General features: G+C 39.8%; 1 protein-coding gene and 1 long non-coding RNA gene across 3 annotated transcripts in view; one reads left to right on the top strand and one right to left on the bottom strand.

Moving 5' to 3' along the window:
* Positions 1–23,988, top strand: part of LOC127481276 (uncharacterized) — a 46,662-nt gene that overhangs the window by 10,593 nt on the left and 12,081 nt on the right. The window lies entirely within an intron of this gene.
* Positions 2,887–23,988, bottom strand: part of ARHGAP15 (Rho GTPase activating protein 15) — a 332,973-nt gene continuing 311,871 nt past the window's right edge. For both annotated transcript variants that reach the window (XM_051810345.1, XM_051810343.1), the window contains one exon: positions 2,887–4,170. In XM_051810345.1, the coding sequence (XP_051666305.1) occupies positions 3,987–4,170 (184 nt within the window). In that variant the 3' untranslated portion in view covers positions 2,887–3,986. The remainder of the gene's footprint in view (positions 4,171–23,988) is intronic.

Genomic DNA, 23,988 nt, shown 5'->3' with positions numbered 1-23,988 from the left:
AAAAATAGCATGGAGTATGTAAGTAATGATAGAGGACATTCATATGCTGTGATCACACATGGTGAATTGGCACATGGTGAATTGCTGCTTTAGTAGCATCCTAAAGCATTACTTGAGCAGTGAAGGTTTGGGGTATGGCCTGACCTCCACAGGGCACTTGTTTGTCCCTTGTTCCTTAAGGAAAAGTTGGTTTTTTTAATCTGGATTGGGTGCTAGGAAAGGTTCCTATCTTCTGCAAAACAAGAATTGCCCTGGGCTCCATTTATGCATCCTACAAAAACCAGGACTTGTGACTGAGACCCGTGCCTCTGATTATGCTGACTTCCCTGTGCTCCATGTTTTCTCTCCGAAGCAGGAATGCCGTGCAGGGGAACCTGCTGTGCTGTGATAATGTGTGCATTCCCCGAGGCTCTACTTTCAACCTCTTCTGAGAATTAGCCACGTAAAATCTATACTCTACCTGATTGCACTGGTGATTGTGGGTCCCAGCTTACTGTCCAGCTTTCTTCCCAACTCTACTCATGGTCTATATACTATCTGGAAATGGATTAACTGAACTTCTTGAGTGCCTTGGGCCGAATGGCAGCCTTGGACTCTGTTGCAGCATGGGGTACTTACAAAACCAGACTGAATGTTACCTGAACTGCAGCTGTCCCACCAGACAATTAAAGGACTGTTAAAATGTATGGTGCTTTTACATATATATATATTTATGTGTGTGCATAAATAAAAAGAGGGATGAAGATCTGTTCAGGGGAGTTTACACCTCCTCTTTCAGCTGCAGCTCAGCAAGTCAGTCCGTCTTCCTCATTTTTTTCATTCAGAAATTCTATTTTACCATTGAATTTCTTGAGTTAAAAACTGACTATTTTTCTCCCAGGAGTTTAGGATTCAATAAATTGATTTTTTTACTTTTATGTTCATGAGAAATCTTTCTAGCTGGAAATGCCCTTTTGGTTCCATTAGAGGTCTCTTTCTGGTATCTCCTTTTACTTTAATCCTGGTTGCTTCATGCTCGTGTTTCTCACACAAGTTTGAATAGAAGACACTCTTCCTGGGGAGATGCAGATAAACACAGTGATTTTTGGACATATTTTCTCTGCTGCATTCTCAACCTTCATTTTTCTGATCATTTACCATTAATAGCTCCTTGCTTAAAAATATCTGTGGCTTTTCTCAAAGTGATGCTAGCTCCTGAAAGAAAAGGTCTTCTGCAAGTCTAATTTTGACTTGTTAAAAATTTAGCAAAGTTTGATCAGTATTTCTACCAAGTGATAGCAAATGCTCTAATAAGTAACAATTGGAGGAGCAATCAGTGAACTGGTCATGGTGATGGAGGCCAAACTTGGACACTTTTCAGATTTAGAAATGTTTGTGTCCAGCAACAACAGAGTGTTGGAGCCCCGTGTTGTGAGCTTGGTTAAGAAAATCAAATTACCTGAGCAGGAGGTAAAACAAATCCTCCTGCAGTTAAGGCTTGAAAATTTATTTTTGGTTTTTTTTTTTACTCTTATCATCTTTGTCCTGTTTTCTGCTGATGGCTGGAGCTGTGGGGCCGGCTCTTTGACTAATGGTTGAGTGAGTAATTTTTCCCATTAAATTAATGTAGATATTAAAGGATACAGGGAGAAGATTGGCCTCTTGGGGAAGGAAGTAGCTTGGTAGCAAGGCATGGCCATTCCTTTCTGTTGTCAGGATGAGAATGTATAGATGTCTGTTATAGGCCCCAGATAGAAACTCTCCTCTGGCGAGAGACACTTGTGTCCTCCCAAATTGACTGCCATGTTCAGGCTGCTTTTACAAAGCATTTAGCAGAGCAGTCAGCACTTTTGTACAGCATTCATGTAAGGAACCCTTCAAACCCAAAGAAAGGCTCGTGTGTCCAAAAGTTTCCTTGATTTTTATTTCCCCCCCCTTGAACCAAACCAGTTGATCTCAAGAAAGATACGGGTTCATTTCATAAGCCTTGTCTTGCTTATAAAAACAAGACAAGAGGAGTCTCCATGCTCCAAAGAAAGCTTAAAAGAAGATTAATTAATTAATTAAGAATCTTTTCTTCTGAGTGCAACAGGCTCCAAGTAACAAGTGAACTTTTCATTTCCAGTAATAGCAGAAATTACTTCAATAGCATGATTGTGAGCACCCGTGGGGCCATAATGTGAATGGTCTTTATTAAGGAATAGACTGAACTTCTGACTATCTTTCTTCCAGTCATTTCCACAGGCTATAAACAGCGCCTGGTTTGTTGCTATTAAAAGAGTCTACAGACAGGGATGCTGAAAAGCATTACTGTTTAAGTACTCATGGCCTGACATTAACATGAAAAATATTTTCTCGAACATAAAGTGAATTTGGGTTCTCCAGAACATTATAGTTTTGTTCAGAAATGATTGCGTTGAATATTTGTGAAACGAGGGAGATTTTATTTGGTTTTGTTGTGTTTTTCATTTTAATTACTGGTCACTACCCCTCTGTTTTGCTTGATTTTTCAGACACGTGTGTGAAGTCAAAAAACATCTCGGGGCCAATTTTTATGTTTTCTTGGTGTTATTTTTCCATCTCTGTTAGTACCTGATGAAAGAGCCTGGTCTTAGTTAACGATCAGGCCTCGTTATATGTTTGTTCCCATAAAGGACCACTCTGAGGAGTGACCTTTCCTCAATAACATGGTATTTTGCACGACTGTGCTGAGTAAAAACTGAGGCAATCCATGATCTGCCGAGGTGATATTGAAGACATATCTCTCACGCGCAGCAGACCTATGCATTAATCCTATGTTTTGGGGTCTTTAATTGCTTTAAATATTTGCTTCTAGATCTGTGTTTCACACATCTTATTTACATGGTTTATTTTTCATTTTATGAACAAATCGATAACCAGACAGACTCTTTACCACACTGGATTAGTTTTATTTATTCTCTTTGAACTTGATTAAAAAGCTGTCAAACATAAGTCTACATTTTATCAGCAGAATACTTTTACAAAACAGGGTAGGAGACGTGTATAGCTGGAAACATATATTTCAAAATGAAACAATATTTGATATATTCTAGACAGTTACCCTTTTGTTTATCCATGACAACTGAAACTAACCATCAAATGCATAAATTGATTCAAGTCTAGCCAAGTAATCCTAAGGGCATATGAAAAGGCTTTTTTTTAAAGTTCTTTCTAGATGAATTTAATGTAGTTCACCAATAAAGCATCCTCAGGAGCACAATACAAATGCTACAGAACATGAGATAGCTGGGGAAAGCGGGCAGATGTACAGTGTGATGAAGAATCAAAATGGATGTTACATTAAAATGAGCAGTCATGCAATGTCTTCATTTCATGTACTGCATTTAAGTAAAAATGCCAAAGTTCCAATTCCATTTTTAATTTCTTTTAGGCACTGTTATGCAAATAGTGACATTCTCATCTTGTTTGTGTTTGTTTATTTTATTTGTTTTAAAGCATTGCATGTAATTTTTTTTCCAACTCTTGGGGTAGACAAATTGATTATTCATCATGCCTTTAATTTTCAACATATATCAAAGAGAAAGGTAAATTATACTCAGATTAGCTGTGAATGATCTGATATCACTGCTTTAATTCATTGCTTTTAATATACATATTTTAATCCGTTTTCCACAAACCTCCTCAATTATTATTTGTCTTTCTGTGCCATTGCATATGTTGGTAAACAGCATTTTCTATGGTCTTGGGCCATATGCTGTATGCTCAGCTTGCAGAAAAAGTGACACTTGGAGTGCTAGCATAATGAAACTCTCAAAGGGTTAATGCAGAATACATATAGGCAAATGTTGACAATATTTTTTATTCCAATGTTTGAAAATTAGACACAAAATCATCATTAAGTTTGCACAAAATGAGGCATCTGTCACTTGAAAGAAAAAGAAATATTTCAGAAATATGTTTACAGATATGTAAAAATATTAGACATCAAGACAGATGTGAACGTTTTCAATAACAGGCCCTGTCTGTCAGTCTTCCTCCGAGCCGAAGATCTTGCTGTACTCACTCAACATAAGTTCAACTATCTGATTTTGGTACAGCATGTGGACTGCCATGTTCCCTGTCTCCTTTTCAGGTCTAAGGAGTGTTGGTCCAAACACAATTCCTAAGCTTTGTGTTGACATAAGATTCACGGATTCCTTGGCTGCTATCCTGTTGACGAAAGGAAAGAATTGGTTAAAAAAGAAGGATGTCAGAGGAGTCACTGTTGCTCTTGAAGTACATAGAGGCACTTTTTAACTGATTCTCCTAGCAGGGATGTTTGTTTGGTTAACTTATCAAAAAGAAAGAAAACGGGGAGGCAAGAGAAAGTTCTGCCAATGTGGCAAATAAGGAAAGGAGAGTCATTGTGGTGCCAGGGAGAAGATTCCCTGCTTCCCTTAACGTGGTCTCCAGCACTGAAAGAGTTGTGGAAACCAAAAGAAAGCCCCTTAATATAGAGCTCATATGAAACACATTCCTTCTGCTAATTTAAATCCAATAAAGTGAGTATGGTCTGAAATGGATTGTGAAATTTATGTAACTAAAGACTTTTGCATGCCTTATCCTGACACAAAGTTTCTTGGAAGACACAGAGACCACATACCTTAATGAGATGACTTAGAAAATAATGGTAAGGATTATAACCTTTGATATCTTTATTACCCACAAAATTACAAGAGACGGACTATTATTATTAAAAGTTGATCTTGTGTCTGTATTAAGACTTAATATTCCTGTGGAAATGGCATTAAGGATGGAGAAGTCTGGTCTAAGAACAGTATGGGTTTAATGGATGGAGTTTAGATAGGCAGTTTCACATAAATCTCTGCAGTGGTGAGTACAAACTAAGTAGAAATCCATTTGCCTCAACCCTCCAGAATACATAATGTATCCTAGGTTGGAAAGACTAGTAAATGAAGATACACATTTTATAAATAAATTGCACAGCTCTACCAAGGAATGAGAATGAAGTGTGACTTCAATATGTAAATGTTTTAATTTATGGATGCTTCCTTAACCTGCTAGTTTCAACTCAAATGTTCCAAGTGGATTGTTGAAGCCAAGTGCTGCTTTTCCCCCCTCCTCTCCCATTGTCACTCATTCACCTTTTTATATTCCGGGCAGCAATTTAAATACCATCACAGCCTGTCTCTGTTTTCCCATACCTGTTGCTGATTTTACAGCAAGCTACACTATAAGGGAAAGAAACTTCACGACACATAATGGCTTCAGGCGCTTAAAAAAGGGTTCCTTTCATGTTACTGGGCGGGTCATATAGCAAAAAGCATCGTCTTGTGGATTTGTGCCAATCTTGTCGTTCACCACGTTCCTTGAGCATCAACACTCGTGTTTTTTTCCTGTATATAAATAGGAAGAATTACTTAGTTCTGCCTCATGCTAGTAACCGTGGTGCCCATTGCACAAAACACTCTCCATATGGCACTAATCAGATTGGCTTAACTATTAGTTTCTTAAAATATAGCATCTTCATTAAATTTTTAAAAAATTAATTATCTCTCCTCTGTAGTAATATTAATATATCATCTCTTCTCTTAGGAGTTCAAAAAGTCTAAAAAGTTAGTAGTTTTGTTGCCAAATGACTGTGTGGGCTTCTGATGGATGTCACACATCTTTATCACAATTAAAAATGTTGCAGAGGTGACAAGGTTTTTTTGCTTGATGCCACTTAATGCAGAAGCACGTACATCAAGCTTGGGACCTCTCTGTGACAAAGACTTGATTTCTGTTGAGTTTGTTACATGGTAAAAGTTAGAAACCTCATAAAGTAGTTAGTGATGACATCAGGATGGGGAGATGTGTGATCACCAGGGGAAAATAATTCAGCAGTTGTATCTTGTGTCACTTTGGAGATCATCAATTTAGCATCATTGCAATGAGTGGGTGTTCATAATGGGCAGCAGTGATGGAGCTGGAGGAGAAGCACCTTGCAGGGAGAAGGAGGCAGTGGACCATGGATGAGTAGAGTCAGGGGAAAGAAAGGAGGTGGAGGAGCTGTTTACTGAAGGAACAGGAGGGGACTGACTTCCTTTGTCTGCTAAATGTGGAGCAGGATGTTGGGACCCTGCGTTCCCGATGCGGACACAGAAAATAGAAGATTCATGGCTAACCCTCCTGTCTTTGTTTGCCATCATCTTGAAGGAGAATAATTTTCCTTGTTTCTCCCAGAGATTCCATCCCTTGCATCAAATCCTGGTAAAGTCCAGGTGTTGCCAACTTTTCTCAGCAATCAGGAGGTGAGGGTATGGCATGAAGCAATGGAGGATGTGCATGGTGTGTGATGGTGATGGAGAGGATGAGTATCTGTTGTGGTTCATCAGTATGTGATGTGACACTAAGAATATTTGAATAGATTTGGGGTATCTATAGCTTAACACTGGAATAAGAATTATTTTATTGAGAAAATTTCTTGAAAAATCTTGATGTATTCATGCAATTTTACTTGTTTTGATGACCATAATAAGCAAACTTAGAGACAAATAGTCAAATAATTTGTGATGAAATACAGCTACTGGAGGGAAAGAAGGAAGGAATTCAATCCAGCCTGAACAAAATAATTATAAGTTTGGGAACTTACGTCTTTTTGAGTTACAAATATTTACCAGTGAAATTCTATAACTAATATTTTTTTTCATCTGTTCACAAAAGAAGAAGTCAAAGCAAATCAGTATCAAATATGCACACTTAAAGCTATTACTATAGCTGCTAAATGAAATTGAGTTGTTAAAAGAGAAAATCCTGAAAAAATGGGCAAGAATTCCTTTTTTGGCAAGAAAAAGAGCAGAAAGAGTGATACACCATTTTCAACATAAAAAGTGAAAGGAAATGCCAGAGGTACTTTTTGTCAAGCCCATATGAAAGGAGCAATGATCCATCAATTTAAGATTATTTTAGAAACAATCCATAATCCAGTGCCACAGATGTTGGAATCATATCAAGAAATTGTTGGGCGTTATGCTGCACAAGATTATTTTTTTTCCCCGAAATAATTGAGCTTCAAGAAATAGCTTCAGTCCTTAAAGATCACAAGTCAGGAGGTATGCAGAAAATACAGTTCTCATTATTAATAGTAATGAAATTAATGATGTATTAAAACAGAAGAAGTGTCTGAAAGGAGGGTTCTAGTGTCAATGGCAGATATATAAGGAAAAATACTTGAAATTTATGCTTTGGCTGTTGCCAAGGCAACTGCAAGCTGGAAAGCGTGTGATGGAGAACAGGGCAACTCTACAGCTAAGAGGGTCATTGTATGGTGAGTTGGCTCTCTAGTTCCATTAAACTGACACTTTTCAAACTCTCTAAATAAAATCATTATTAATTTTGACATTTGGAAGGCACACTGGATTATTACTTCAAACACACTGGGTGTTAGGAAATGTTCTTCATCTATTTTTACGCCACAGTAACTGCTATATAAGTACGGTACATAAAAAATGGAGAAGTCGGTGTACTTAGGGAGGAAATCCCCATTGGAAAGGGCACTGTTTTATTTTAGGCTGGAGGGTGTTGGAGAGTAGAGCTGTCCTCTGCCAGCTGCACTGAGAACTTCTCAGTTTTGTTTTCTTGGCCTTTTCCAGCCTGTGAGGATTTAGTTTTACTCAATGTCAGGGGCATGTCTACCCTCAGCAGAAGTGGTTTCATCCATGCCTAATACTCTTCCACTGTTTTAAATTATATTTAAGGATAACTTTTCAACAAGACAGTCCTACTACTCTTCCATGAACTGGTAATATAGATTATGACTGAAGGACAACATACTGAAAAACAAGGGATCAGAAGAGTAAGAATGAGTCTCTTGGTATAATATTATGGTCCAGAGTGGCAGGTGTAGGAAATGCCATCTTCTGAATTCAGTGGAGGACAGAAGGACAAAAATAGGTTTTGATCTTATCAGAATCCTGTCTGCCAGCATTATGCACAATATTTGAGTTCCTTAAGGAAGTATCTACCATTAGAGACAGAAACCAAGACTTAAATAGAGTTCAAGAGACATTAAAGATAAATGGAAATAAAGAAAACTCTCTGGAAAGGAGAAAAAAAGATATGTTCGTGTCATCTTGGTATAGCAACCAACCTTATAGAATTAGGAGCCAATTCCTCTGTGAGTGGGTTATTCCAGGACAGCCCCTTTGGGAGTGTTTTGTGCCTCTGCTGAACTGTGCTAGTGACCACTGTCATGGCCAGAGCTGCTCATCCCGATGGATGACAGGAATGATTTTATATGAGTTCCTATGAGCTGCCTTAATAGGTCAAAGTCTGCGCATCCCATTGATTCACTTTGCCAATAATTATCCTCAAATTAGCCAATATCTGTTTCCTATCTATACTCAGGCATATGCAAATGCAATGTTTTAGCTTAAGGACTTGGCCCTGGGAAGGGCTCAGCTGCCTTCAGCTCTCCCCAACAATAATTCTGTTAACAGGCCTTTTCACTGCACTGTTACAGGCCAGTTTTTATGCAGCAGTTTTCTGACTTTTGCTATTGCAGAGCTCCCAATCAATTTGAACGTGTTAAAATTTGTCTCTTATGATGAACAGTTTCCAGCTCAACATTTTACCCTCCTCTCCCTCCCAAATGCTGGTTCACAGGAGTTAAAAAATAACAGGTATTACATACTTTGCTTTAGTGACAAGACATTTGGGAAGGAATCATCCAACCTTGAAATAAAATCTTTATTGAAAGCAATTCTACATCCATGCCCGTCAGATACATTGTATGATCAGAGGAGGTGTCCCAGGGGAAAGCTCAGCGCCGTAGACAGGGTTGATTACTTGGACCTCCTGTCAGTTCTTAACTCATTGACAATGGCTTAGACACTCAGCACAACTTTGTTTTCTTTATTTGGAAGTAAAGTTAATATACTTACCTTAACTGTGCCAAATGTAGTGGAAAATAACCTGATAATAAAACGTACCGTCCTAGCAAGTGATAATGCCTGTGTGTGTATAAGCACATTTTGGCAGGGCTTTTGCAGATGGGTTTTTCAGTGTTAGGCAGGAAGCATGAGTACAACATGATGCACAGATAATCTATCAGGTTTTCTCTCAGTGTATTTCCTTTCCATTTAAGGCCTGTTACATACTTTCCTGAGATACAAAATATCACCACAATGTCATTTTTCTGTTGGAAATTTATTTCAGTTCAGCTACAGTAGTTGTTTTTTGGGAAGAACTTGAGTGGATTTTGGTGCTGAAAAGTGAGCTTTGAGAGCCCTCTTAAAGCACAAACAATGATAGAGGTCTTATAACAGGTCAAAACCTTGCAGAGATATTCATATCCAGCTGGATACACCAGCTTAGGAGAGAAATACACCCACTGTGAAGGAAGAGTGCCTGTGCACTACTTAACTCCACCTTGGGAAACTTATGGAAGTAATTGGTGGTTAGTGAGCCCCTGATACCATAAACTCTATTTGTGTCAACTGTTCAGTTCCTTGCACTGCTGCATAGACAAATTTAAAATTTAGTATTAACTTCAGATTCTTGATATTTTATGAATGCAAGCTAAACCTCATTACTACTTATGTCCTGGCTTTATAGGTGATTTGCTCAGTTGCATTACAGTGGTATTCACCAGCTGATGAAGCTCAGCAAATGCAAACATCATCAATTGAATCCTCAGCTTGTTGTTTGTGGGATCTCTGTTCTGTCTTAGGAGGGGGGAGCTTGGTGTGTATGTAACTGTGACCTGAGGTTTGTGCTTATAAAGGAGCTCCAAAACACTACAGTGTCTGTCCTTTTCAAAATGTGCCATGTGGTTTCCTCTGCAACAAATAAACACAATCCAGGGATCACAGTGGACTAATACAGTTCTAAGCTACTTGTGTAAAACATGAAGGTATTTTAAATCCCTGTTTGTTCCATAGGTTGAATTCGAAACAATAGCTAGGCTGGTAATAGAGAAACCAGGTCATGGCGAATGATATGTTACAAGTGGGGTCAGAAATAGTTCAGACATACTTAAGAGCTTGCTTTTGCTGAAAATAGCCTCAATGGCTCCTGGCCTACAGAAACTCCATAGGCTTCCTGTGCTCTGCAGCTGTGGGTTCGTATTACAGCTCTTTGGGAAAAATCCCTTCTCTTCAGTTGCTCTGGGATACAAGAATGAGCACTTGATGCTGTCTTCTGCTTCAGACTAGCCTTTAAATCTGACCATTGGATGGCTATATATAGTACCTGGACAGCTGACAGGGCCCCGGTGGAGAATGGGCTTCCTCAGGGGATCCCCCGCATATCTCACAGCACGAGCCCTTCCCTGGATGAACTGCCTTGGAGTGCAGCCCTAAATGAAAATAATAACTAAACTAACTCCGAATATTGCTTCACAGTTGGCTGAATAGACTCTGAGAAGCTGAAGAAAGGCATTTATTCTGGCTTAGCCTGGTTTAATAAGAGAACAGTTAAAAATAAAGTGTTCTCAGCATTGGGTGAACTTTGCTATCCGTATGACGTCCCTGCAGAAGAGCACATGTGCTCTTGCCTTTGCACACACCTCACACAGTGCCTGTCTTGTAAAGAATGTCTTTATCTTCTGGGTGGCTGAGGCCAGGAGGTAAAAACACATTTAGATATCTAAAGATACTCCAGTCTCTACTGGGGCTTTATTCAGGAATCTGCTTTGGAGAAGTCCTGCTTGTTCTTCTGCACAAGGGGAGGTGTACTGAGGAGCTGTGGGCAGGGTAACAGTATATCCGCACCTCAGCCTTGGGATTTTTTGTTTTTCTGGACATCTCCTGAGTTAGAGAAGGTTCAAAGACAGAGGGTGGACACTGGCCCATGGACAGCAAGGGCAGGAGATCATCTCCAAATTGTGGTGGCTCTGCCGAAGACCCTCGTGTGGGCAAAAACTCAAGTCCCACTCCCCCAAACCATATTGTGTCAAAGAGATGGATTCAAAATCTTTCCAAAAAATCTTCCCTATGACAAAAATTCCAGGTCTTCCTTTTGGAAAACTGACCCAAATGGGTGACCCACTAAATTCTTCCGTTTACTGACAGCCAGCACTCTGCCCTCACAGTTTGGCTTGTGTTGTAATTTTTTGTGTGTGAATGCAAACTGGTTCTGACCAGTGTTCTTAAGAGGAAAGATCTGCCTAGTCCATGCTGCTATTGTGCCTGGAGTTTGCCTGTTTGGGCACAGCCTTTTGATAGGAGTCAGCTGAAGGCCATGAACTTCCTTAAGGAGCATCCTGGACTCCTCTGGCTGCAGCTCTGTGCACAAGGCATTCATTTCTGCCTGTAGCAGCAAATATATCTCAAACAACAGTGAACCCCTCTTCAAAAACCACACGAGCACTGTGAGCATGAGCCTTTCCTTGGGGAGGGGATGAGAGAGAACAAAACCCCCCGTGACAGATGTTGGGCAGATGCTAAGGCACTTCTTAGAGGAGTTTGGATAGTGGAGTGATAAAGGCAGTGTGAGACTACATAGAATAATATATGTTCAGACAGAGATACACCTCATAGAGGCCTTAAATGTATTTTTGGCTGGTGGTGTAGCTTTTGCCGTACTTGATATTTTTTTTAAATTTATTTTTTAATTCTATTTCTGATTTTTTTTTTTTTCTCCAGAACAACTAGCTTATTGTAAAGACCAACCTGTCAGAGGTCCTGGATCTGTATGCTTTTGTGGCCTGTGTGGTTCAGAAGGCAACAGATAGTTTTAAATAAATAAAGCTTTAACTTTTTAAATTGCTTAAATATTTTTGTTCAAAAATGCCTGAAGCTACATTTCCCTGTAACAGTAAAAATAAAAAGCAGTTAGTAACAATCTCGCTTAAATCATGAATTGTAAATATAGAACCTTTATCATCAGCACAGCACATCCAAAAATGTCTTTGTAAAATAAATCAAATTATATGAGTTAATTGATTCCAGGCAACATCAGCAACTGCAGGTGGAAACTGAATAACAGGATGTTTATTAATGAGGGACTATTAATCAAAATTGACAATATCAATTCCTGTTTCTTTTATTTGAATTCTACCTGCAAAATCCATGGACATACTCGCTGAATTTTAAAATAAAAATTTAAAAGTAAAGAAAACGCTGACACTTGGGATTTTAGCTTTAGATGTAGGGCTATTTGTTTAAACAGTGAAAGGATATCCTAAATCCAATTTGACAGGCAATGCCAAAGATGCCAGTGGTAATTAATTAGCACTTAATTTAGACCACAGAACAACAGGATATGGAATTGGTGCTCAGTGCCATTTCCCCTTAGGCTTCATCTCATGAGGGTCAGGAGTATGGCTGTTGCATTGAAGGTCAGTAAATAAATTGGGGGAACACATTGACACTGGACTTTTCATGATAGATATCCTTCACCCTTATTACTGCCTCTGGCTATGGCTGATGAGAAAAGGACTGCAATTGTTCTGTGAAGAATGCTGTGGTGCTACACAGGCTCGAGCTGAGCAAGGTAGTGCCCGAGCTCACGCGTTGCACAACCGTGGTGCTGGCGGAGAGAGCTGCCCCAACTTTGCATCTGGGCTGGAAATAAACTTCTGACTGCGGCACGGAAAGCTTCGGGAACTCTGACAGGCGAGAAAATTCACTTAAAAGCCGCCCTTAAGTTTGCTAGATTTGTGAGCTTAGCTTTAGATTAAGCATAATTAAAATCAAGGGAAGATTTTAAAGTGAGGTTAGAAACTAGGTCAGCAAGGGAAAAAACACATTTCCTTATTATCCCTCTTGTCTTTGTCTTAATAATATCTGGTACTCCTCCATAGAGCTAAAGGCTCTTAATAAAGGTGGATTAACGTTATTAGCAGCATTGTTTTCTGATGGGGACACCGAGGCTTTGATGTGCTTAATGATGGACAAACAGAAAAGGCAGAGCCACCAATTCTGCTGGTTTGTAACTCAGTGAAAGAAGCCACTTTCTGCAGCACACCCAAAGCAGAGGGGACATGGAAAGCACACAGGAGACCCTATGGAGCCTTCTTCCCAGAGGCACATCAATTGTACTCTTTGATTCAGATTTACTGGTAGGAAAGATAGAAAGATTATGAGACTCAGTATTATAATTTAATCCTCCTGGTCCCAGTGAAATTAGGGCATCTGTCAGCCAATTCTGTGGTCCCTCTTCCAGTAAGCTCTACCTGTCTTTCAAAAGAGGGGCTCAGGTAGAAGGTGTCAGCACTGCCACTGATACTCAGTGATGTTACAGCTTTCTGAAAACACTTCTTAAAACCTCTACCCTACTATCTCGAAGTGGTCCAGTTCCCCAAGTCCCACAGGGTGATGAACAGTGGAAACTTCAGCATTCACAGCAGGGTGGTTCTTGTTGCACGTCCCAAGTGTACTTCACCAGCACAACTTTATCCCCTTGGTCCCCAGAAGGGCTGCCTGCACTGCTGCGTTAGGAAAACACTGAGTGAGACAGCAGTCTGTACTCAGAAAATATATTTTGGAAGCCCCAGGTTAGCAGTTATTTTAACTTTCACTTCATCACACCCTTTGCAGTGTGTCTCTGGGCAGTGAGTGAAATTTTGATTACTCTGAAAGTCACTGACAAAAATCCCAGAGACTGGGAGCCAGAATGGAGTCAGAATTTCACCTCATATAAGCTTAACTTTTCCCATTTTGGATGATATCTACTTTTACTAAGTGGAATTACTGCTTTTGATTATGTTCCATCTATAACCTCTCGCAGCCTTCAATTATAGCCCTTTTGCACTACCGTAATCCAGCTGCCAGCAAATAACTCAGCCCTGGATATGACAGGTTTACTTTCTGACTTAGAGCCCAGAAGGGGCAATTGGCTGGAATTTCAACCTGGGATGTTGAGCTGCAGACAACCTGCTCAGAAATCTTTGCTGGTGAGCCTAGAGCTGCTCTTGAAAAGCTTAGTTTCACTAACAACACATTGTTCTTGTCCAGTGTCATGAATTAATTATTCAATTCTGCGAGACAACCAGTAATTTTTGACGTTGAAATCAGAGAATGTGGCAAAGAGTTCCATGAAAGTCAGAGAACAAACTCTTATTGAAGTTATCCTTCTCTGTGAGCTCTTGTATAATGGATTCACACAACCATTTAGTTTGGAAAAGATCTTTAGGATCATCAAGTCCAACTGCTGTAATTACTTATTTTTTTTTTTCTTTTCAAGTCTTTTTTAAATAATGAAAAAAATAACATTCACCTATAAATTGCCTCCAATATAAAATCTTCTGGTTTTAACCTGTATTTTCACCATCTTGTTGTTTAAAATGAGAGACTTTTTGCAGTGATCTATCCAAAAGAGATGATTTTGTGTGGGATCTGACCTCAACCAGGATTCCTACTCTTCCAGGTTCAGTTCTGAGCTCTCCACAAGCTACAATTGCAATATATATGCACTGCATTTGTATCAGATTTGAAAGATGCTTTAACATGCCTCCCAGCATCACGATTGTTTCAGCCCTGATACTCAACACGAGTAGGATGAATGTAGCCTTTAAATGCACTAGTGAGTATGTGCCATGAGTCTTTGATTTCTTTAAACTTATTTACATTTTACTCGCCCTTGAGCAATGAATTTACTGTGTCAGCATTGTCTTTTCTACTTACACTTTGTCTGTCTTGTCCTCTCACCTTAGCTTGATGTTTATTTTTTTGTGCATATTTTTTTGTGTGTAGTCCATTGCACTAAATGCAGGAACTGCCTGGAGTGGAGGATTTTACATATATTGTGTTTTTCTAAGAAGCACCCTTTGTAGTACTGCAAGTTCTGCAATATTTCCTGGATTTAAACTAGCTTTGAATTTTCTCATCAGTTCTTTTAAAGTCAAATACCCATTCACACATGTACTGGTCTCAGATGACTCTGGTCTAACTGCCTTAGATACTTTATAAAGTGTTCATTCTCTATACAGGCAGCCCTACCTCCCTTAGCAATTGTGTTTCTTTCATCTTTGAAGCTTGAAGTGACCCAGGTGTGCCAATATCTCCTTCTGCCTGACCCCGATCAAAATCCACAGTTAGAAAAACTGTTGAGGAAACAGAGACAAGTCTCTTAGACCTCCAAACCCAAATCGTGTCTGACAAAGACTGAAAGATTTAGGAACAACAGGTGCAATCCTACTGTTGATATCAAGGCATGGTCATCAGTCTTGGGACAGCTCCCTCACTAAGCAGCTTCCAGGACACCCTTTTGTAGGTGCTGCATAGATCTTCCCCTACAGCAGAAAATGTCTAACTTGAAGTGAATGGTTGTAGATGGATTTACAAGCTGAGAAAGTGCCTCTTTAAGAATGAAATATTGTAGTTTCAGGATGCAAAGCTCTATAAAAGTAATTTAATACGAAGAGTGATGGAAATCTGTTAGTGTTTAACCCACAAAGGTTACCAAGTTCCTCCCCGTAGTGGTCAGGTGAGATCCAGAATGTGTTCACCAAGGTTTGAAACTTTTCCTGAGTTAGGAATCTCTGGGTTGACTCTGAGTCCAGAGCAGCTTCCGTGGTTTCCATGGGTGGATGTTCTGAAGGAATGAAAACTCATTCTTCCAATGACACTTTTATGAGACCGTTATCCAGACATGGAAACAATCTGAGCTGTCTGAGGAGGTGGTATTAAGTTGCTGCTACTACTGCTGCCACAACCTTGTGAAAATCCTCTCTGTGCTGAGAGTTTGAACAAGGCAAACTGATGTTCCCAGTAAACTTTACTTACTGGAAAGCTTCCATATGCTATAGGTTTGTACCATAGTACCATATGCTGTGTGCTGATAGTGTGTGGTGATTGCTGATGGTGTTTGGTGAAGGTCTGGCCTTGGAAATGTGGACAGCAATGATCTGGGAAGTGGGAACAGTTTCCAGACAGATGAAGTGCTATCCTGAGGTGGTTTGGGGAGGCTGAATTTAGTGCTGACACAGAGAACATGGTGCAGAACGTTTGAGCTTTTTCCATAAAGGTGCCTGGAGAGCTACAGGAGAGGGATTGGTGGGATCTGTAAAAAACCACAGAACTTTCCTGAATTCCCTTTTCTTGGCTCATCTCCATGGCAAGGGGTCTTCATTTGGAAGACCACAGCAAACTCTGGAGAGGATGTGTCAGTGCTGTCTAACGTCAGGGCTGAGGTGCTGTAGAAACCCTCGGCCTGGAGGAGGTAACTGGTTGCATCTTGTGGACCATGGGTGGAGGCAAGCTGGCTGGAGTGAGCTGCTTCACAGATTTATGATTTTATATTGCACCATAATGCGCAATGTATGAAAAGATAAATATTTTCCATTCAGCAACATCTTGCTGTATTTTCATCTAACTCTATAATTTTAATTATAAAGTGAACATAACCTGTATCAAATTATGATTTTGTTAACATATTGAATGAGGACAAGAAAAATAAATACCAGATTTTATACTGTACAGGCACATGAAGGTATAGTAAAAAAATCTGGTTTCCTTGACCACATTGTCATAATATGCATATATAACTGCTTATTGAATCCAGGCTGTGTAGACAACAGAAAGAACACTGGCTCCATACCATCACAATGCATGCCCACAACAAAGAGGAGGAAAGAACAGGCTCTTTCATTGTGTGTTTCTAAGTATTACCAACATAAGGGCTAAAAACTACCTCTGTCTGAAGTGTATCTATACAACCATGCATAAGTTATTAACTGGGCTCCCTCAGCACAGTTGCTGAAAATATTAATATATTCAAATTATATTCTAGCTACTGCAAAAACAGTAGATCAGAAAAATGTATTAAAATCTCTTCAGACAAAAGGAGTCATGTTATTTATAAAGTTCCTTCCCCCACCCCCCCTTACTGGAACACAAACCTTCATTGTATATAGTACATGAGAATGCAAGATGATCCTTAGATGTCAAAATGTGGCTTAAAGTTTGAATGTAATCATAAAACAGTGACTCCAGAGCTTGCCATAAACAAATTGTCACTGGTATTATGTAACTTAGACTATTCATAAAGTATAAAAGATGGGAAGAATAAAAGGTGGCTGCCAAACACTATGGGCCAAATCTGAAGGTTGTGCCAAACTGTGCCAGTGGGCTGGGAATTGCAAGCTCAGCATGGAATTTGGATTTGCACTCCTCAGGGCTGCTTAAATTAGAGTGAGACTAAGACTATTTTTTTTTATTTGGTTTGTCAGTAAGACAGCAAAGCAGCAACCAGTGGTTTCTGCAGCCCCTCCTGCTTGCTCTTAGTAAAAGGTATGAAAGTGGGATAAAGTTCCCTAACCACCACAGGATGGAGTGGTTTTCTGAGGTGCGAAGAGGTGTAGTCAGTCACCAGCAATGCAGCCTGGAAATGGAATAATCACCCACAAATCTGGTGGTCTTGAATTTTTCACATTATCCGGAGTGCAGGGTCCCACCTCTTTGGGTTGAGACCCTGCTCTTCGCTTGGACCCCTCTGGAAGGCTAATTAATGATGGAAGACCATACAACAAGGCAGAAGGCCTTGTCTGTGGGCAACAGCTAATCATTCATGGCCACTTTCCTTCAGTCCAGGCTTTAGGAGTAAAGTATATCTAACAATACATGCGGTACACAGATTTAAATTGCAGCTAATGTTTGTTTTAATGCCCTTTATCAGGGACAGTAACAAAACTATAGGGTTGTCCAACCCTCCCCCTGCCCCCCCCCCAGCTTCCTTATAAAAGTAAAATGACTTTTTTTTCACAGCCTGAAATAATTGCTGAAGCAGAGATACTGGTTTAACTCATTATGAATTATTAGTGGAAAAGTGGGTCTCAGAAGTATGTTACATCTGAAATATTTTTCGTCACTTGAACATGTGCCGTCCAGAACTGGCCCTGTTCTACCAGGCACTGGGAACAAACACTTTGCATTCACAGATGCTCCTAATTTGGTGTGGTTTGGAGTGTAATTTAGATCAAACGTATCCATGTAAATGAGTCAGGGTTTCTTAATTAGGTGCCTCTAAAGAAAAAACTTGGACCACATCAGTAGGTGTGGGTGTGGTGCCCACAGTACTGGAATCTTTTCTATAGATGAAGCTTGAGTTTTGTTCAGGCATACTGTAGGTTTTTCTTTCCCATTTTTTTTTCTTTCCTCCTCTTTTTTTTTTTTTCCTAAAGCACAATAATAAATCTGCAGATGGCATAGACATAAAGACGCTACTTCAGAGGAGCTGTCTAAAACACTGTCTCTTTGGCAAATGCCTTAAAGTAGGTCATTCTGCTGTGATTTAGGTTTATATTTCATTGCCAGCTTTTTGTTCCCATTACAAGTAGGGTGCATTCCAGTCCACAGATTTGCTCTTCTTTTTTTTTTTTTTTTTCAAATTGGTTCTTATTTGCAAGAATTTGTAGATCTTCGTAAGAAAATGGCCAATACCCTGTCAGAAGTAGTAATCATGCACTTGACCACAAAAAGAGATGTATGAAGGTGATAACCTGCAGATGTTGGAATGTAAAATACCATTCTCTGGAAGCAAAAATTGTATTGATTCTCATAACATGGTGATTGAAATTATTGTTGCATCTTTTGCAATGTGTGAAAAAGGATTTGATCTAATGTCATGCCAGAACTCTCACAGAGCAGGGCCATCCATGACCCTGGTTGTTCAGGTATTTGCTTTTGCTTTTTATATATCTGCCACTGAGAAGTGTGTATTTTATAGCTTATAAAAAAAAAAATCAGGGGCTATTTTCCCATCAAATTGCTGGGGGATTTACATGCCAAACTTCTAGCAGCCTTAATGAATTACCTGCATAAATTCCCTTTCAATCAATAATAGAATAGATCTTATTGTGTTATATTAATTATTTTGCACAAAGCACTGACATTTTGGCATTAAAGTGTTTTTTGCGTTTGTTTGTTTCGTTTTTTAAGTTCCAATGAATATCTAAGAAACTTCAAGCCTATTATTTATTTTACAGCCTTAATTCTGAGAAAAATCACATATCTTTAGGCAGCAAAATGAAAAGCACTGCAATTTACCCTTTGATGACCTGGTCCCGGACATTAATGCGTTTGGACCCAATATCCCAAAATAGCAAAAAAAAAAAGGTGGGGAAAGCCATTTTGTAGTGAATTGAGCATTCTTAATTTTGGCCAGCAAAAAAACATTTGAGCTGAAAAGAAAACTAACTCCGAGCAATATTGAGAGGTTACAAAATCACATAAATTAACTCCGCCGGTGATATTTTGCTGAAACTTGTGTGAGTGCAAACCAGAAGCGGGATCCTCACGTGGTCCTGATTAACTGAAGAGTCCTTAGCAGTAACCAGCCCTCCCTGGGATGTGCTGGCCAGATGCACATGTACTCCCACAGCACATGGATGAGCCTTCAAAGGCACGGGGGGTTCGTGGTGGGGGATTGGGGAGCAAGTGAAGAGTGGAAGTGAGAAGTGTTGGCTGTGTCATGGTGGGAAAGTGCCTTACCCTCTTCATTCCTCACTTTCTTTATCTGCACAACTAGGATAATAAAACTTACTGACCTGAAAAGGAAGTTGGGAGATTTAATTAATGTTTGAAAAGCTTTTTTGAGATCGTCTGATATTGAGCAATGTGCGATGAACAATAGGAGCTCTTGGAAACAGGGGCTCTATCTATCAGGATTTGTGTACTGCACTCAGCACAATGGTGCAGTGCAGCCACAGAGTCAACTGTGTCATAAATATTTAAATTAAAACTATGTTAATTATTTTTATCATTCTGTTATTTGCTGATACACCAGTTCAGTACTTGGTAGCATTGAAAATACCAAGTGCAATTATTTGCCTGACTGTTATGAAAATCAGGGTTTATATTTTTAAATGTGGTTGTGGAAATAGGAAGTAGATGGAAACATGGGTGAAAATGTGGTTTTAATTACTCATCATTCTTCTCGTTAAAAGCACTAAACTGTAAGGTATTCTCTGGTGAAGAGCTAAACTTTATAAACTTTCTTATTCCACAAAAAGTAGGATTGGGCAAGACTGCAAAATCCTCGGTAGCAGGTCACCCCCACCCCAAAGTATGTAAAATCAAAATGCATAAAGGTGCTTCTGAAAAGCTGGATTTCTTTATTGCCTTTAACCCAAAATCTACTGTTACTCCTGTCCTGTGCACACTTGTGCCTGGTGCACATTTTCTTGTGTCCACTAATGTACAAAGGATCAGTTTAGTAGACTGATGTGGGCTTAGCAGAGAGAAAACGGGTTTAAATCTTCTCCTTCCCCCAAAATGAGCCCCGGGAAGATGCGGTAAATGGGATGAGTCTTGGCATTGCTCCAACCCCTTTGTAAAACTCTTCTATAGCTGAAACTGAGACAAGCACGTGTGCAAGAACACATCTTGGTATATATATTTGCCCTTCTCAAGTTAGAAGGTGATTAATTCATTTCATGTAAATTTTAAAACACGAGTCGGGGATGCCTGAGTCTTTTACGTCTCTGGTCAGTCACTTGCTTACTCTTCTGGAGCAAGAGGATGTTTCTCCTCCTCACATTTCCCATAGCTGCTCCCAAAGCCTGTAGGAATATGGTTAAACTTTTCTCCTTGCTGCTGTCCCATGGCTGAAGAGTAAAAGCTGCTCATGAGTTCCCTGATTATAAAGAAAGGTCTTGATTCAGGAAAAAATTTTGACAAATAGTCTTTTTTGTGCCTTCAGTTAAGGGCTTCTGAACATTCTTGATTCTGGGCATTTTTTCTGAAGGAAAATTTAAATGCCCATCCCACAGTTTGGGTTTTAGACCTTCCACAGGTTCACTGAGGTTTCCCAAATAGAATTTTTTTTGTACAGTCCTTCCATTCTGGGCATTGTTTTTAGTATTCAGTAACTTTTACCTTTATTATTATTATTAATTATTATTATTATTATTTTCTTAATTAAAAACTTGCACAGTTCTTAGTGTAATCTGTTCTTCTACTGTGTGAAAAAAGGGTTCTCCCGAGCCTACATTTAATATGTGAGTCTGCCCAAAACTGCTGATATGACACATACTTTAGCAAGTGAAAACCACATATGTTTGCTACATCTTTCCTCCACCAACTTTAGAGGCAAAAAAAAAAAAAAGTTTGCAGACATCCCCTGGTTATCATTACTGTATACTGTACTTTATTTTCTAACTTTCCCTCAGAATTCTGGGTACTGCTGCTGGTCTTGTCATCACATTGTCATCGTGTCCTGGTGTGCAGGCTACTGTGAGCTGCTGGCTGTGCATGGCTTTTCTCTTTTTCTACTCTTTTTTTTTAAATTTTTTAATAGGTAGAAACAAGTCTGTTTAGTTGTATATAGTTTGCAAAAGCCTTTGCTCTTCGGAATAGTTGCCACATGTTGTGGGGTTTGAGGTGGGGGGAGTGTTCCTCCCCTTGTTTGTCAAGGTTGGATGTTTTTCTCTGTTCATAGACCTATGAACATGAGTGAAGTTGTTTTTTTTTTTCCAAAACAGCTAAAGCGTGACATACCTATGACTTTTGTTAGATAATATGTTACTATCAGTGCATTTGTCTTAGATGAATAGTTCTACTCTTGATGAGGAGCATATTTCCAGTGAAATCAATGCAAACAATTAGTAGTGAGAATGAAGAATTTAGGCAGAGGAGGAAGGCAATCAAAAAGAAAATCATCCTTCTCTCTCTGAAAGGGCAGAAAGCATAGATGGCATCTGAAAATGTCTTGCCATGTTATGTACAGTAGGGGAAAAATGGAGCAAAATAAATGGACTTTCTTTGATTCAAAGGTGGATCAAAAGGTATTGGTTCCTGCCCGGACAAGGCAGCCAGAAAGGGCACATTAACAGATCCACGTGATAAAGCAAGAGGCAACTGCAGAGCTCCCCAGACAACTTGCCTGAAGTGCCTGCCAAGGAGGCAGATGCTGCTGCTGGAAGAATATCTTCCACAGTTGGGCATCTGGGTTCTGCGCTTTCCACAGAAGGGAGAGGGATGGGAACGTCAGCCTGGCCCCTGCCTTCCCATTTAATTATTTCAACATCCATTTTATAGTTTTGTAAATAACACATATTATCCTGCCTTTGTGTGGGGGAATCATGAGCAAGGAGGGGGGTTTTTGTCTATAATATACCCTTTTGCAGGGGTATACATGGATGGGTAGAGCCAGACTGGAGCTTGGCTGCCCTGCGCTCCAGCCCGGTCAGATGTGACACAGCTCGGGTCTGGGAGTCGCAGAGCTGCCTTGCGGTGGCACGGAGCTCAACCTAATAAGCAGAGCAGGCTGAGATTCATTAATTTAACATTAATAAGCACAGCTTATTAGCTCAGGCACAGTGCTGTATAATGCAGGCACACAGCTTCTCAAGCAGAGCTGCGTCCGCCCTCGCCAGCTCGGAGCACGATGCAGAGGACCCAGTCAGGGTGTTCCTTTCCCCTGCTGCATTTTGCATAAGGGAGAAAAGAGAATTTTTTGTGGTCACTGGAGAAGCTTCTTTGCAAATGAAAAAAAAAAAAACACCTCCTCCAGGGTTTTAGATTGTATTGCTAGCTTATGCTGAGTCTTTAAGTCATTTAAACTCCTCGTGCCTCGGTTTCCCAGTGGGTGTGTAACAGCTACCTCAAGGTGTTGTGTGAAAATACTATATGGTGAGAGTAGTATGTGGTGAAAATATCGACCAGAAAATACTATAAAGAGTGAAATACTATAAAGAGTGATTCTCCTTCTGCCTCACTTGTATTGTAGTTGTGTGAGTAAATTACTGGTTGCAAATAGGGATTTATCACACAGGGGTTGGTTATGCTCAGTTCACGTTTGTGTAGAGCCAAGACAAGGTTTCTGCATCATTTCATGTCCTGTGTGTGCCTGAAAAATTGGGGTCTGAAAGGTGTATCAGATTTATCTGGTGCCTGTGATTAGCTCACTGTGGGAGTAAAATTCATATGTAGACAAGAAAAAGGGAAGACTGGAGACCTGTGGAACTGGGACACTGTTTCCACAGATGTATAGGACAGCAATACACGGGCTATATACAGCAAACAAATATATTCTAAACATTTTCAAATAAAACAGGTTGTTTTCTGTAGCCCTTTATTTGGGAAAATCACTACTCGCGTTTTTTTGTTTCTTTCCTGTGTCAAGTCTATTTGTTTGGTTTGCTCATCTTCAGAAGTATGAATAATCTAATAGTAGTTGTGCTCAATTATTTTCAGTATGAGTCCTAATAAAGCAATTCCTTATGGGATTAGACTGACAAGAGCTATGTGATATGTCTGTTCATCCTCATATTTTGTCTATTCTGCTTTCAAGTAGAATAGATTTCATGCAAAGACAGATGGGAACACTGGTTGGTGGGGTTTTTTACCCATTAAGTACAAGTACAAGAAGAACAGGTACTGCAGCCCAAAGTTTTGCTTTTAATCCACCTCCCATGGTGTTCATACGCTGCACTATGACTTCTTGAAGCTTCAGAGAGCTTGGTTTAAGAGAGATATATGGCAGGGGTGTTTAATTCCTGCTGCCAGGCCTTTCTCATAGGCCCTCTCATCTACTGCTTTGTCTGGGTTTCTGAAGAGGACCCTTTTGAAGTACATTTCACATTGTTATTTCTACTTGATCTGGACCTGCTCCTGTGGACTGGATTGCTCCAGAGGGGTTTAGGATAAGGTGAAGGTTGGATTCTTGTGCAGAGCTGTGTGTCAGTGAGACACATGCTCTCATGTGCTGTATAAGTCACAGACTTACAAAGTCCTGTGGTTCAGGCCTGTATAGCCCTGTTCTGTTTGTCTGACAGGAAAGAAGAGGGTAGGAAAAGGATAGGAGAAAGAGGGGAATGCCAAGGAAGCAGCATAACTGTGGTCCTTCATCTTCTCTCAATCAGAACCAGTTCAACACTGGACAAGAACAGCCATCTCTACTAGCAAACACAGAAATTGAAGTAATATGCCTCAAATCAAGCCAGTTTAATTATTTTCCCAGCTAATCAGAAACTTTTGAATCTCCTTTGATTTGCCTGGAGAAAACCTTGTGACGTAAAGGGATGGTTCAAGTCCATGGTGAGATTGGCATGTTGTGCACATTGACATCAATCTTCTGAAGAGTATCCCTAAAAATAATATA

This window comes from Manacus candei, unplaced genomic scaffold (genome assembly GCF_025592945.1).
Source record: "Manacus candei isolate 608988 ecotype Guabito, Panama unplaced genomic scaffold, ASM2559294v1 h1tg000077l, whole genome shotgun sequence".
Lineage (NCBI taxonomy): Eukaryota > Metazoa > Chordata > Aves > Passeriformes > Pipridae > Manacus > Manacus candei.
The sequence above is the reverse complement of the archived record's forward strand: the minus strand, read 5'-3'. Positions and strand labels throughout refer to the sequence as shown.